Source organism: Aulostomus chinensis, chromosome 10 (genome assembly GCF_037954235.1).
Source record: "Aulostomus chinensis isolate RoL2024-O1b breed Wild chromosome 10, RoL_Achi_v1.0, whole genome shotgun sequence".
Lineage (NCBI taxonomy): Eukaryota > Metazoa > Chordata > Actinopteri > Syngnathiformes > Aulostomidae > Aulostomus > Aulostomus chinensis.
This window is the reverse complement of record NC_141329.1, coordinates 27,446,133-27,459,477: the sequence shown is the minus strand read 5'-3', so window position 1 is coordinate 27,459,477 and position 13,345 is coordinate 27,446,133. Positions and strand designations below refer to the sequence as shown.

At 47.0% G+C, this 13,345-nt stretch overlaps 1 protein-coding gene across 3 annotated transcripts in view; it reads right to left on the bottom strand.

The window, feature by feature from the left end:
- Positions 1-13,345, bottom strand: part of tyw1 (tRNA-yW synthesizing protein 1 homolog (S. cerevisiae)) — a 40,219-nt gene that overhangs the window by 10,441 nt on the left and 16,433 nt on the right. For 2 of the 3 annotated variants that reach the window (XM_086216787.1, XM_086216788.1), the window contains exons 12-14: positions 12,140-12,317; positions 11,372-11,507; positions 9,417-9,527 (exon numbers count right to left, since the gene is read on the bottom strand). In XM_086216787.1, coding sequence (XP_086072913.1) covers positions 9,417-9,527; positions 11,372-11,507; positions 12,140-12,317 — 425 coding nt within the window. Of the gene's footprint in view, positions 1-8,927; positions 9,016-9,416; positions 9,528-11,371; positions 11,508-12,139; positions 12,318-13,345 lie in introns of those variants that run through there. The other variant, XM_086216789.1, reaches the window with a different exon arrangement.

Below are 13,345 nucleotides of genomic sequence, written 5' to 3'. Positions count from 1 at the left end.
GCCTGAGTCTCTTTAACAGCAATGATTTGCTGTGGCAAAATCTCCGGCTATGATGGCGTCTGCTGCACAGAGAGGAGCACTCAGTCATTACCGGGACAGGACGGCTCCAGTTCCCCTGAGGAAACACACTAAGTAGATTTAGGCTTCAGTTTTCTGTCTTCGAAGATTCAAAACGCAACCTCATGAAACGCTTAATTTGCTTGAAACTACAGAGGTTTAAATCTAAGAACTGCTGCCGCTGCATGTCTCTACTGGCGTTCATCGTCTTTCGCATGCATAGTTTAGTTTCAACAGTGTTTTCGATTTTCAGTTAGACGCCATGTGATGTCGCTGCTGCCTGGATCTCTCAGCTGCTTCCAGGTCAGACATCGCATAGTTTGAGTACCGGCATTAAACTGAGAGACAGGTTCAGAGACGGATGTGCATTTCCACATCCCAGTGGGTTTGCCCACAAGTCTTTGGCCAGGTGAAGACCTTCTCCTGGAACCTTGGTAGCAGCATCACCGTGGTCACCAACTCTCTCGTGTGTATCCGCCGCACTGAAAGCGCCTCTCGTATTTCACGTCCTGAAGCGACAGGCAGCTTGAATGCTGGCGTCACTCAGGATTCTTCTTCTGCTCAGGAGGTACCTCTCCGCTCCCTGCGGGACACACTTGCTACGCTAAAGTCGTCGAGCACCTTGCGACTCTCAACTCGGTGAACCTAAACTGTTCTGAACACTGAAAATAACAAAACCAGAAATTAGAGAAGGCGAAACACCAGCGACCAGACAAACTCCACCCGTTTGATAGCCGAGGCCAAATTCTCAAATCTAATAAGGTGGAATTATACCCATGAAATGGGTGGTTTGTCAGAGGACGCAGAACCCAGTCCTCCTCTGGGCTGTTTACCTGCTCTCTGTTTCAGCAGATTACACCAGGAACATTCTTACAGCTGACGTCTCTCTGCCGCCGGCCATGTTATTTCAAAATTGCCATTCACGTCTAATCAAGCCTGTCCAGTCTGCAGCTAAAGGGGATCTCTCACTCCGCTTTTATCATCTGGGGTCCTTTCTCCTCGTTTGTCTTTTAGGGTCGTTTGTGACTTCACCCTACAAAGTAGTGTGAAAGTATTCAGACGGAGTGAAGGCGTGGCAGGGAGAACAGCTGGACAGGGACGCCGGACAGAATTGATGAGGGACATCGGCATTATCTGCATTGCCCGGAGGCTCGCTGAATAAACATCAACTATCGAGGACTTGGGATAAATCACGATGAACGGGCCCAGCCGGAGGAGGGAGGAATGAATGTACGGCATCACCAAGGACCTCGGGAGCGCGTGGAAAGCGTGGAGGGAAAGAGTGATAACCTTTCACCGCTTCACAAATAAATTACGTCTTCTACCTTTAATGGAAATCATAAATGTTGATCCTCCGGGCCTCCCGTCTCTGTGCACAACACGCAGCCTGTCTGCAGACGGTATTTATCTTGGTACTTTTACACCGTTGCCCAATTCCTTCTCTCTCTCTCTCCATCCCAGTAATCCATTTCCTTCTTGGGCAGCTTTGGACCAGCGGCAGGTAAGTAGAATTGATGCAACAGTGAGATAATAAATCACACACTGGACAACAATTGGACAGTGGGCGGAAAATTATGCAGGGAGGATGTGATGCGCAGCATAAGATGGTGGACAAATAATTAGCGGGTCAATGATAGATATTCTGGCGGACACGTGTAAAAACACAATTTATCTTGATGATGAATGCGTCGACATTCTCACAGATTGTTGTTGTTGTTTTTTATAAAAAAGGGGAAAACGGAAATGTTGGTAAAAAAAATCAAAAGTACAGATGAAAATACACTCGTCACCCGCAGGGGACGCAAGCTGGCTCCAACGTGATTGGTCGACACTACTCAGACAACAACAGGTGAGCAGAGCACTTCCGCTCCCAAACAGCAGTTCTAGTTTAATCAGGTTCACCATCTGCATGGTTTTAAATAACCATTAGTCCCATTACATAAGATGCTAGCTGGCTATTAACACCCTTCCCTCCTGCTCCTGCCCTGGATCCCCATCAGTCAGCAGGGAGGACTAATGAGAGCTGGCGATCCGACCGAGCGGCTCCCTCTGTCATTCTGTCACCAGCCCATCCTGGGACACACTGATTACTGGGCTCATGATGCTGCAGTTGTTAGCTCGCCTCAAGCTCAGCAGCCCGCGGGGGTCATCTGCTCAGTGGAGGACATCACGTGCGGAGGACGGATAGGTATGAGAGACAGAGGCGATAATACAGAGGACGGGAGAGAAACGAGAGTTTCCCTTTGCCTGCGCCAGTCAGACGGGTGGAATAGCAGCCTGTCAGGATGAGCCGGATGCTTCAGGACAGTTTTCACTGCCCTGAAGGTCAGACACTTAATAATTAATACAATTTATCAAATGCCAGGCAACGCGGGCTTTCTAACTTTAAATACCTCTGACTGTGTTGGTGAGACAGAACAGCTCAAACTGTTGATGTTCATCTCATCAAAGCTCTGGCTTTGCTCGTCACTCCATCCGCTCCTGCGTCCCTCCTGTTCTCGTCCATGTGACGTCCCAGGGACACTTGGAGGGGATTTCTTCAACGAACAGCCAAAGTGACTGGAGAGATTTCTGAGGTCAAAGGTCACCGTCACCTCGCATCAACACAATATCTCAGAAACAACTTGAAATCTGGAATTTGTTTTCACATCCAGTAAATAAGTCTGGGAACTATGAAAGAGTAACTGTGTAAATATCCAATAGGATGTCAGTTTATACTCCCAAAAAAAGCAGTTTATAAATGTGCAAATTAGTAATTCAGTATCTGATCATCAGAGGGAAGTTCCTCTGCACACGCCAGCAGATAAACAGAGACTTTTCCAACATTATCAGTGATTTTCCGAGGAGAATCTTGACGAGAACAACATGAAACATTGTGTCTGAACTTGTCACAGAAATGGGCTGATATGTCTACGGCGACATCCTCCGGTTACTCATAGATGTGGTATTTGTTGCAACTTCAAAAAAACAACAACAAAACCTTCACAAACGCGTCTGAAATATTCGGGGCAGCCGGCTGTAACCCTCCATCTAGGGACAACCGGCCTGGTCGCGGCTCACAGAAATATAAAAGTCTAGAAAATAGAGTGAAAAAGTGACGTTCTCCTTCTAAATGCTTTTTTTTTTCTTTCTCCAAACCAAAAACCGGAATTATTCACTTCACAAAGAGAAATCAAGTGAAACCGACCGGAACCAGTCGGGTATTGAAGGATCACTTGCAACCATCCCATGATTAAGCTGCTGGTTTCGTTGATCAACCGCCAGTGTTTACTGCCATTTATTTCCCTTCCCTCCAGCGCACGCCGAGGGACGGTTTACATTTTTTAATTTGTTTCCTTCACTGTGATAACAGAAAGCAGCAGATGAACAAATCGGAACGTTCAGTCCAGTTTGATTACACGAGCGTCGCGGCTCACGTGTAGACGGTGTGTTCAACACATTTGATGAGCATCTCCGATTGCCTCCCCGTTATTAAACTCCCTTTTTATTATACTGTCTTCTTACGGCTACACGCTGATATAATGAAATGCTGTGCAGTGTTCAATCAATACTCGGTTGTTTTCCCCCCATTAGCTGCGCCGTCATAAAGCCAAGAGTTGCCTGAGGCAGGTTGATGATTCCTTAATAAGCAGTAAAACACTGCAGTAAAGCGGAGAAGATTAGTTTCATTCAGAGGAACGACGGAGAGGTGACGGGGGGAGGAACGCTCTCGTTGTCAGAGGGCTGCTCCGATCGCGCAGATGGTAAAATGCTGCTCTGACATTTACAGCACACGACAAACCTCAGAGAAAGAGCAGAGTTGAAAACAGACAGAATCAAAAGAGACAAAGAGGAGACGAGGTAGCAGAGGGAGACTGACTGAACACGGGCCCGTCACTGCATATATTTATAGACCTGCACGCACTCAGGAGACAGGGATGCACTGACAGGATGAGTGGAGACAGCAGTTGATAAGATGAGGGAATTCAGGTTTTTGGTAGAAATGAGCCAATGAGCCTGCGAAACCCGTTCCCGATAAGTCCAGGGCCGAAAGAACCAGCGTCAGACGTATCGCTAGCAATATGAAACCTGCACGGTGGAACGTTCAGTACAAACACTCTAAATTAAGGAGAACAAACCAACCCTGGCTCGGAAACAGGAAACAGTCTCTCATATCCCTGGATGATGGAGGAAGGCGCCACGAGTGGCTCGCAGACAGCCAGCGTTATAACAGGTGTGATGCTCAGTGGCGCGTTCAGGAAGTGCCATGAGAAAATTAACTAATAAATCAAACTTTAAAACTCTCAGAAAGCAGCACATGGGCTTGTCTGTTTTAATACTTGATAATAAATGTTCACTTTCATTATATTGAATTTAAAATATTTGTGTTGTCACTGGTTACAGTCAGGATCAGTTCTGAAAGATCCAATAGCTGATCCTGCGAGAGGCGCCTGAGTCTGGTTCAGATCTGTGGGGTGATGAACCCTAACCTGAGGCCGCTGCGTGATTGCAAAGGTCAGGTTGTGGAAGGTGACATGAAGCCTCGCCTACCAGCACTCGGCGCTGACTCACTGACTCTCCAACAAAGCTCCAGAAACCATCCTCATGCTTCGGCTCCTGTGTGGATGTCTGAGTGGATTCCCGGTTGCCTCGGCCCTCACTTTCCTCCCTGCTCGTGGTTCTACGTCAGCCTCTTTACCCTGAGCTCTCTCTCCTCCTGTAACTGCTCGGCAGCAGGATTTATTTATCTCTGACTTGTTGGGTTCTCCTGGTCTTCAGCGGCATCACCGCGGTGGTTCCGTTAAAGAGTTGTGTCATCTCTATACCAGTGTGTCCCAGTTAGCGGTAACCGCTGGAGGGTTGCCTTGAGACCCCTTTCCCAGTTTGCAATAGGATCCCACTCCCCAGCCTTCCTGATCGATCCTCTACATGTACACACACACACATCCATCTTGCTTTGATTTAATTGCCTGGCTGGCTCTTGCTCACTCCCTGCAGTCGTCCTCTTATAGAACGCAGCTCCAAACACAACTCTGGCTCTGGTCTGTATCTTTAATCAGACAAACAGCCTCCAATTCACATGGAAAAACATCCACCCCTAAACATATGCTGCCTCTGCCTGTGTGTGTGTGTTTGTGTGTGTGTGTGAGACAGAGAGAGAGAGACAGGTGATGTATGGTTGCAGTGCAAAGATGTTTCACTGGGTGGACATACTGTGCACCTGCACTCACACGAGGCGCTGGTAAACGGGAACGGTGTTACAGGAACTTGTTATTTTCTAATATGGACCAAACTGCAAGGCGAGCAAGACTCCCACAGACACTTAATTAGGGAGAAAACAACCCTTCTTCACATAACAATCCTGCAGTAGGAAACCCGCAGACGATCCAGCCGCCTGCTGGCCCCTTGCAAAGTTTTTGTTCCTCCACCACAACACTTCCATCCTCTCATTACAACACAGGCTCACCTCATTATTTTGAGTTAAAAATGTAGTTGTGTGTGTGTGTGTGTGTGTGTGTGAAGTTGCATGAAAGAGTGGGCATCACTGGTTTGTTGAGTGTGTTCTATGGTTCGGGCGGCGCTGCAGATCTGACCGCGCTCACGTCTGGTGTGAGGAGTCGAGTCAATACGCTGCTCGAGGCTCCAGCGCTATAACCACCAGACGCCGACGGTCGGGTTGGCGTCTGCACGTATTCAACAAAATAAACAGGAATCATAACGGATTCTGGTGAGTGAAGTCGGCCTCCGCTTCAGCACCACCAGCACTACCGAACATCAGCAGAGGCGAAGAGCAAAGACGGAGAGAAAAATTTTGCTCCTGGGTGCTGCAGCCTGGAGGAAAAAGCGTTAGCCAGACTTACGGTTAAATATGAATGAACCAACAGTTTCAGTTTTTCAAATTTGAGCACTTCCTCTCCCTAAAGCTGTCATCCAGATGTCAAAATGCCAATCGTTTTTTTCTCTTTTTTACTGCTCATGTCACACTAGCAGCAATTCTGTTCTTAAAAAAATAAAAAAAATGGTATTTTTGAATAGTTGAGGAATTCGACCAAGAATCTTAACCAAAAAGGGTTCAAAGGCCATTTGTGATTTCAGCTCAACTTTAAATAACCAGAATGCATTGCTTTCCGAGGCCACTGTAAGCAGCACATCCTGCAGGCTAAGACCAATATGTGACCCTGGGCGGGGGTTTGGTCCACAACATGGCGGACACTCTGTTTTGCTTTTAAAGGAGCTGTCCGTTGCTGCTTGCACACTAAAACCGCTGAAGCAGCAGTTCCAAGAGTCCGAGGGTCCTGGCTGTTCCCCGGTGCGGCCCCGTGGAACTTTGAGCCTGCTGCAGCAGAAAAGAACCAGTCAGCTTAATCAGCCTCACCAGGATGAACGAGGGTTAAAGAAAGTAATAGCTGTGGGCAGTGGGATCCCAGCGGACGCCGACGTGGAGGAACTAATGTTGTCAGGTGGAGCAGGAATGAGATGTGCTCTGGATTATGAATGAGTCTGTGAGGAGGTTCTCCCATGACAGTAAGGAGGAGGGACTCTTGATAGCCAAGCCTCTCACCTGTTGTCTCGGTAACAGAACTCAGGATGAGGGAGGCGTGAGTATGGAAACTGAATGAGGGCATCAATATGTGTGTGTGTGTGTGGGTGTGTGTGTGTGTGTGTCAGGGGAGGCAGGATGAGGTCTGGCATACCAGCAGATCACCTGTTCTATCTCATTAGCTTGCACTCCTGCAGCTAAATGAAAACAGACTGCAGCTGAATCTCAACTTTACAGCGCTTCAAAGGTCACGGCCCTCTCTTATCACGGCTATCTGAAGTGGCGGCAATTAATTGGGCTGGTCTAATTTTCATGGAGTCCAGGCGCTGTTTAAAAGGAGCCGAGAATAAACTGCACCGGTTAGCAAATTTAAGTTTTGTGTACTGTGGTGAGGCAGAATACATTATCATAACAAAGAAGTTTCAAGTCTATTCCAACTCTATTTGTGGGCACAAAGATTTATGCTGGAAACTATCAAACTCAGAGGAGGCGCTTCTGAAGAGTACAACATGAAATAATGAAGGACAGCACCCAAAATAAATTGTGGTTTTTTTAAAAGAAGCGTTGAAATGTTTCAGTATGAATCATAGTTTCAAGGGTCAGTTAAAAATATGCACTATTAGTATGCATATGGCGTCTGGTCGGTGAGCGTGTTTGGTACCCACAGACCAGGGTCAGACACCAGCACGGGGTGACTACCCCCCCGCTACAGTCAGCAGCGCACATCACATTGCAAGATCAGTCAAAACAGTAACAGTTACACACATTCTGCAGCCCTACGGTCCAGCGACCGGCCAGAGTTACGAACGGCTCGTAGCACAGCGTTTTGAATCGCTGGAAAAAGGAAGGAAAAAAAAACTCGAATTGTACCAGGACAGGAACCAAGTTCAAGTCAAATTCCAGAAGGAAACGACCAAGTAGAATTAAAGATGTGGGCGTGTCCTCAGACACGACTTCCATTTTCATCTGTAGCATGAAAACAGAAACACGACACGAACAACGTAGCGGCTATCCCTGGCGTCTCAGACTGCAGCCACTGGCGTGCTCTACCGGCTGATATCAGCTGAACAGCTCTGTTCGTTGTTCTGCTGTTACAGCTGAGCAACAATCAATCTGTACTCAACTACCGCTGATGCACTGAAGAACCAACACTCTGCTGAGTCTGCCGTTCCAAGAACCACGACACACAACGGTGCCGCTCTCCATACTTTTAATAGGATGTCCACTAAAAGACTGGTAACGGTCTCTGTGCTTCCCAGCCTGCGACGCCAGCGCAGCCCCGTCCATCGAGAGGTGGGCACGGTACACGCAGACACATCCTGACATCGCAAATCCTTCACAGCGGGTTTTTTTTTTTTAAGTGCGAAAATAACTACGGATGTCATGTGGAAAAATAACTGTCAGCACATTTCTGTCAGAGGGGCAACAAAGTGCTCCTCCAACAACACGAGGATCTGTCAGCTAAAACGCTCCAGGTAGAGGCCCCAACAGGTAGGTGGAGAAACAAGAGAGGTAAAAAGCTCACAGTACAAATGACAAAAACCACAAAAAACTCCCCCCGAAGAAGAAGAAGAAGAAGAAGAAGAAGAAGAAGAAGAAGAAGAAGAAGAAGAAGAAGAAGAAGAAGAAGCAGCAGGCAGAAACAGACAAACACGCAGACTTGTCGAGTCTCTGACAGTCAATAATTTATACTGTTAGGCAAAAATAAATGTACTTGCACACAGAGGACCCTGATGTTCCTAAATAATAAAGGCTTAATGTGTCTCAGGCTCCCGGTAAGAGGAATCATAATATTCCATGAAATGTATTTGGGCTTTTATATTTAGAAAAACAAACAAACAAACAAACAGCTGGGACTTAAGATACAGGACTTGAGCAAAGTTGACATTGCGAGGATGCCCTTGGTTAAACGCGTGGAGCCAGGGCGATGCTGGCGGGTCGCTCTTACTTGAAATATTTAGGTACGTTTCCGAGGCTGCTGAAATAATTCAATACAAACCTTTCCCGTTAATTCCCCTTGTTTCTTTTCACCTGGGAATAGACTCCCCGCATTTCTGAGGCACTGCATCTGTTATATAACTCCATCAATTTTAAGGAATTGCAGGGCATGTGAATGAAGCAACCGTGCCAAGTTCTCATCCTGAATGAAACACAGCTGAAAAAACAGCGCGCTGGCCGATGTCCTCGGATTATTCGCACCAAGTGTGACATTCATCAAAGCTACGTGCAGACACGTGCTGATACAAATAGACAGCTAGGGGTCAGTTAAGCTAGAAAAGAGAAATATAATTACTTACAAATGGAGCGGGACAGGAATGAGTCCTCAAACCTGGAAGGAAGTTGTTGAGCATCCGGTTCCCTCATCCCACACCCAATGGGTTTCCTGTCAGACGTCTGTGGTTAAGCTAGCTCAGTAAATTTGAGCGTTTTGTTCTGCACTGTAAAATAAATCAGTCAAAAGCACGCTCAAGAATTTCAAAGGGTTTATGTGATTTTTCTTTTCTTTTTTTTTTTTTTTAAGGCAATTGCCAGCAAGCAGCCAGATGAGACTAGAAACGTCATCACGCCATTGAGAGGCTGGTTGTGGCGACCCTAACGTTGAGGGACATGATCTTTTTGAACAAAACGTATGAGTCTCCTCTGCTTTTTTGCTGTTTTTTTTGGCCACAGAGCTGATTTTCAGCGATGTGTGTAAAAATCCCATTGGCTTTTGGTTGAAGGAACCCATGGTGATGCTAACTTTCAGACTGATTAAAAACAAAAACTAGCCTGTGCCGCTCTATAAGACATCAACCGTAATCCCCAAACAGATACAGGGTAAGATGCCGCCGGTGCCCACCTTGACCTCGATGAAGTCCGGCTGGCCTAAAGCTATGAGCTCCGAGTAGGCCTGCATCTCCTCAACATTCCAGGCCTTCACCAGCGTCAGTCTGTACACCGTCCTCTGCCTCTGAATGAGAGAAAATGCTAAGTGTCAACGCATGCGGTGAAAAAGGTGAAAGAAGCTTTGCTAAGGAATGGGGGAAAAAAAAAAGTGGTTCATCCAAGCCAAGGTTGACATCCTAGGAAGACATTCTGAGGATTCTGGTCAATTCAAACTTAAAATTCCACGCATTATTTAAATCTCTGACCGTGACGATTTATAACCACCAATGTCCGTCCTCTGGAGGCGACGCTGCAGCTTTGTCTGAATTGTAATGAAGGCTGTTAGCGGTTGATTAACAACTGCTGTGAGTGCACACCCAGGATGACAGTCTCAAGGACCGGCACCAAGGCAATGCCAGGAATTTTTGGAAAGCTATTTGCTGTACAAAGCCTTTTCCCCAATACACTTTCATCTTGTTTATTCCAGGCTGTCAAAAGTGTCTCACTCTGTGAGACACTGGCACTCTGGAGCTGTGTGAGCCAGTCACCAGGGAGGTGAGCATGCAACGAATCAAAAATAGAGTCGCCAACAGCTTTCAGGGCCCACTCACACTGGGTGACCCGACCATACTGCACCCAAACAGGTTTGTTTGACAGGCGGACTCCCTCCACACCATGGCCACATTTCTTTCTGACTGGGTCAGAGTTGGAAGAGATTCACTTCAGCGCGGTACAGTGGCACCAGACTGTGGAGAGCTAACAACTAAACTCCTGCAGATGGAGCGCAATTCCCCCCCCAGATACACGAGGGACATAGCAGCTCAAGGTGGGCATGAGAATATTCTCCCATTCCCACAGGAATCCTCCCATCCCATCCCATTCCTGTGACTCGATGAAAAAAATTAGTGACCCACAAAAATTCCAAACAAACTTAAGCCTCAGTGTTCAGGGCGGTGACGACGTGAGGATTCTTCTAAGAACTAACAGGCAACTGGGCCAAAGCCGAGTCTGCCCTACGTTAGAACAGAAGACTGAGATTGGGGCTCTCACTCTCCCCCAGTAAATAAAAAAACCCCTGAAAACAGGACTGCTCACAGTTCAGAGCTGCTGTGGCTGTGTATCTGTAGAGAGGGTTATCTAGAGGACACAAGGAAAGGAGGAGGTAGGGGAAGGGTGCAGGCAGAGGACACCAAGAGTTGATAATACAAAAAAAAAAAAAAAAAAAAAATAGAGGACAACCAGGAGAAAAGTGGACTCTCTCCCTCATCTACTCCCTCTCTCACTGGAAGGTTATCTCAACCAGCAGGGAAGAGAATAATTGGCCAGTGGAAGCAGGGAGGTGAGACATTTCAAGCAGTCTCAATTCTGAATCTATCAGTCCCCAGCACACTGGCAGGGAGGCCAGGTGGAGGAGAGCTGTCAGACGGAGAAGAGAGAGGGATAAGCCCTCAGGAAGGATGGTGATACAGCCCCCCGTGAAATGGAGACTTAGGAATATGGAGTTGAGGCATGGGGAGAGGAGGGTGGTGGGAACAGAGGGGAGGGAAAAAGGGAGTTTATTTTTGGAAACTGGGAAGTCCAACAGAGACAAACCATATTGTGAGAGTAGGGTGTGCATCCACAAACACACGAGTGAAACCTCCCAGCAAACACAGCCACCCTGCTCTGTTTGGAGATCCGCTGGTCATAAAACCTGACTGAACGCCGAAAACACTGCCTCCTTTAACACAAGTACACATCACCTCTTGGATCATAATTGAAGGGAGATGAAAAGAAGTTACGTGAAACAAAACAAAAAAACAACAACAACAAAAAACTTTAAAAACATAGCAATCCGGCACCGTGCAGCTGTAGGAGCGGCGCCTCGCTCCACGCACCGACAGCATCTTCTGGATCTTTTGGCTGAGTAACCAAACTCAGGCAGCTCACCTTCTCTCCCAGAGCCTTGAGGCTTTCCAGGAAACGAGGCCAGAAGTCCTTGAAGAGTGGCCGGTCAATCTTCTTCAGGCTGTCTTTGGTGCTTGCGTCCACACTCACATACAACTGAGTGACCGGCACAAGGCTCCTGGAAATTGCAGAGAAAATGGAGGAGCACGAGAATGACAGAAGCACCCCTCCGATAACAAACATCTACACACTTCCACCAAAACGTGCGTTTGTTCCTGTCTGCTCTCTGAAGCAGTTGAACTCATGCGAGTCCATTTTTATGGGTTTTATAATTTCAAACGTATCTCAGAAGTATCTACTTCCACTTATCCGCCTCGTGATGCTGGATCAGCTGCCACCAAAGTCACTTCCAATGCAGTTATTTCCCCCTTCAAATTAAAAGCCAGAATGCTTTATCATTTTGTCAGAGCTGGCTTTGAGAACTTCATTCTAAAAAGTAATTGTTTCCTCTTGGCACCCCCCCCCCCCAAGTTTTGAGTAATAATTACTGAATAATTCACTCTAATACTTTGAGCACCACAAAAAATGTTTTAATGCAACACACTGTCTGTGTGAAGATCTGCTGGGGTTCGTCTAACCGCAGGGAATCCCTACGTTCTATTTAATCTACCCATACTTCAAAGGAGATGGTCGGCAAAGGCAGAGCGGTGAAATAGCACCGGCTCATACGAGCCTCAGCAGACAAGCCGGAGGATGATACGAGCGCAAGATGGAGGCCGACCACAGTCACGTGAGTCATTTGGCTCCTACCTGATTTCCTGTGGGAACTGAGCATTAGTGACCAAAAAACTGGAGATGCGGTGGGAGTGGAGGAGGCGGATGAAGGCGTTGATCTCAGGGTACATGATCGGCTCGCCCACCAGTGAGAGGGCGCAGTGCTTCACCGTCAAACCCTCCTCATATCGCTCGGCCTTCACTCCAGGGACACCTGGATGCAGAAAAGTCACCGGATCAATAAAGGTTCTTCTGAAGTGAACTCCACTTTTCCCTCCAAACAAAGAATCAAGGGGCCTCACATGGAGTCGGAGACTAAAGACCTCCTGATAGAAAGGTTACCAAAAACAAAAAAAACAAAAACGTGGGGCTTAACAGTGAAAGGTCAGGCCAGCAATACACCTGCCCAGTCTGACATCGACTCAGATGTAGAGCTGCGTCCCTCTCTCCCTCTCTCTCACACACACACACACACACACACACATCTCTCTTTGAACTCGAATCAGAAACTGAATGATAATTAAAAATACATCAAATCAAAAGTATGTAAAACAATGTGCCTCGTTCTGGGAAAATAAAAAAAATGTCAGTGTATACGTGAACACATCAGCACAAAGAGAAAAATCAACAGAATAAGGAATGCACGTAAATGTACCGGAAAGAACAGCAGTGCCGGTATCCAACGACGCCTTATTATACAGCCTCCACTGTGTTTATTAATTCGTATCGTACTGCTTCTTTTGTGGGGAAATCATCCACAGTGGAGCAAGATAGAGAGTGCTGGTGCGCCATCTCTCAAGGACGAAGCTGCACAGACATCAAACAACTTTCCCCCCCTGGAGGATCCCACTTAACTCTGGCAGCTGAGGAGGCCAGCGCGCGCCTCTTACCACACCAGTGTGAAACCTCTTTTTTTATACATATATAACATTCTCTTATTGTTCATTATCTTGAGGTTCAGTGGGGAAACTCATTTTTCTGAAGTGTCCCATAAAACTCAAGTATCAACAAAGGACGTGCAGCTTTCTTACGGCTGGCGACTGAAATAGAAGCCGCACGTCAACTTGAAGGCGACGACTCAAATCAAGGACCTTCTATGTCCTCCAGACTCCATCTGCATCACCTGGGGTTTGGAGGATCTGCTCAACACCAGTTGCGGTCAAGGTCTGTTCTTTTTCCCTTACTGACGAGTAATTCAGTGATTTCAGGTGGCAGTTTTTGTTTTTGTTTTTTGTCCCGTCT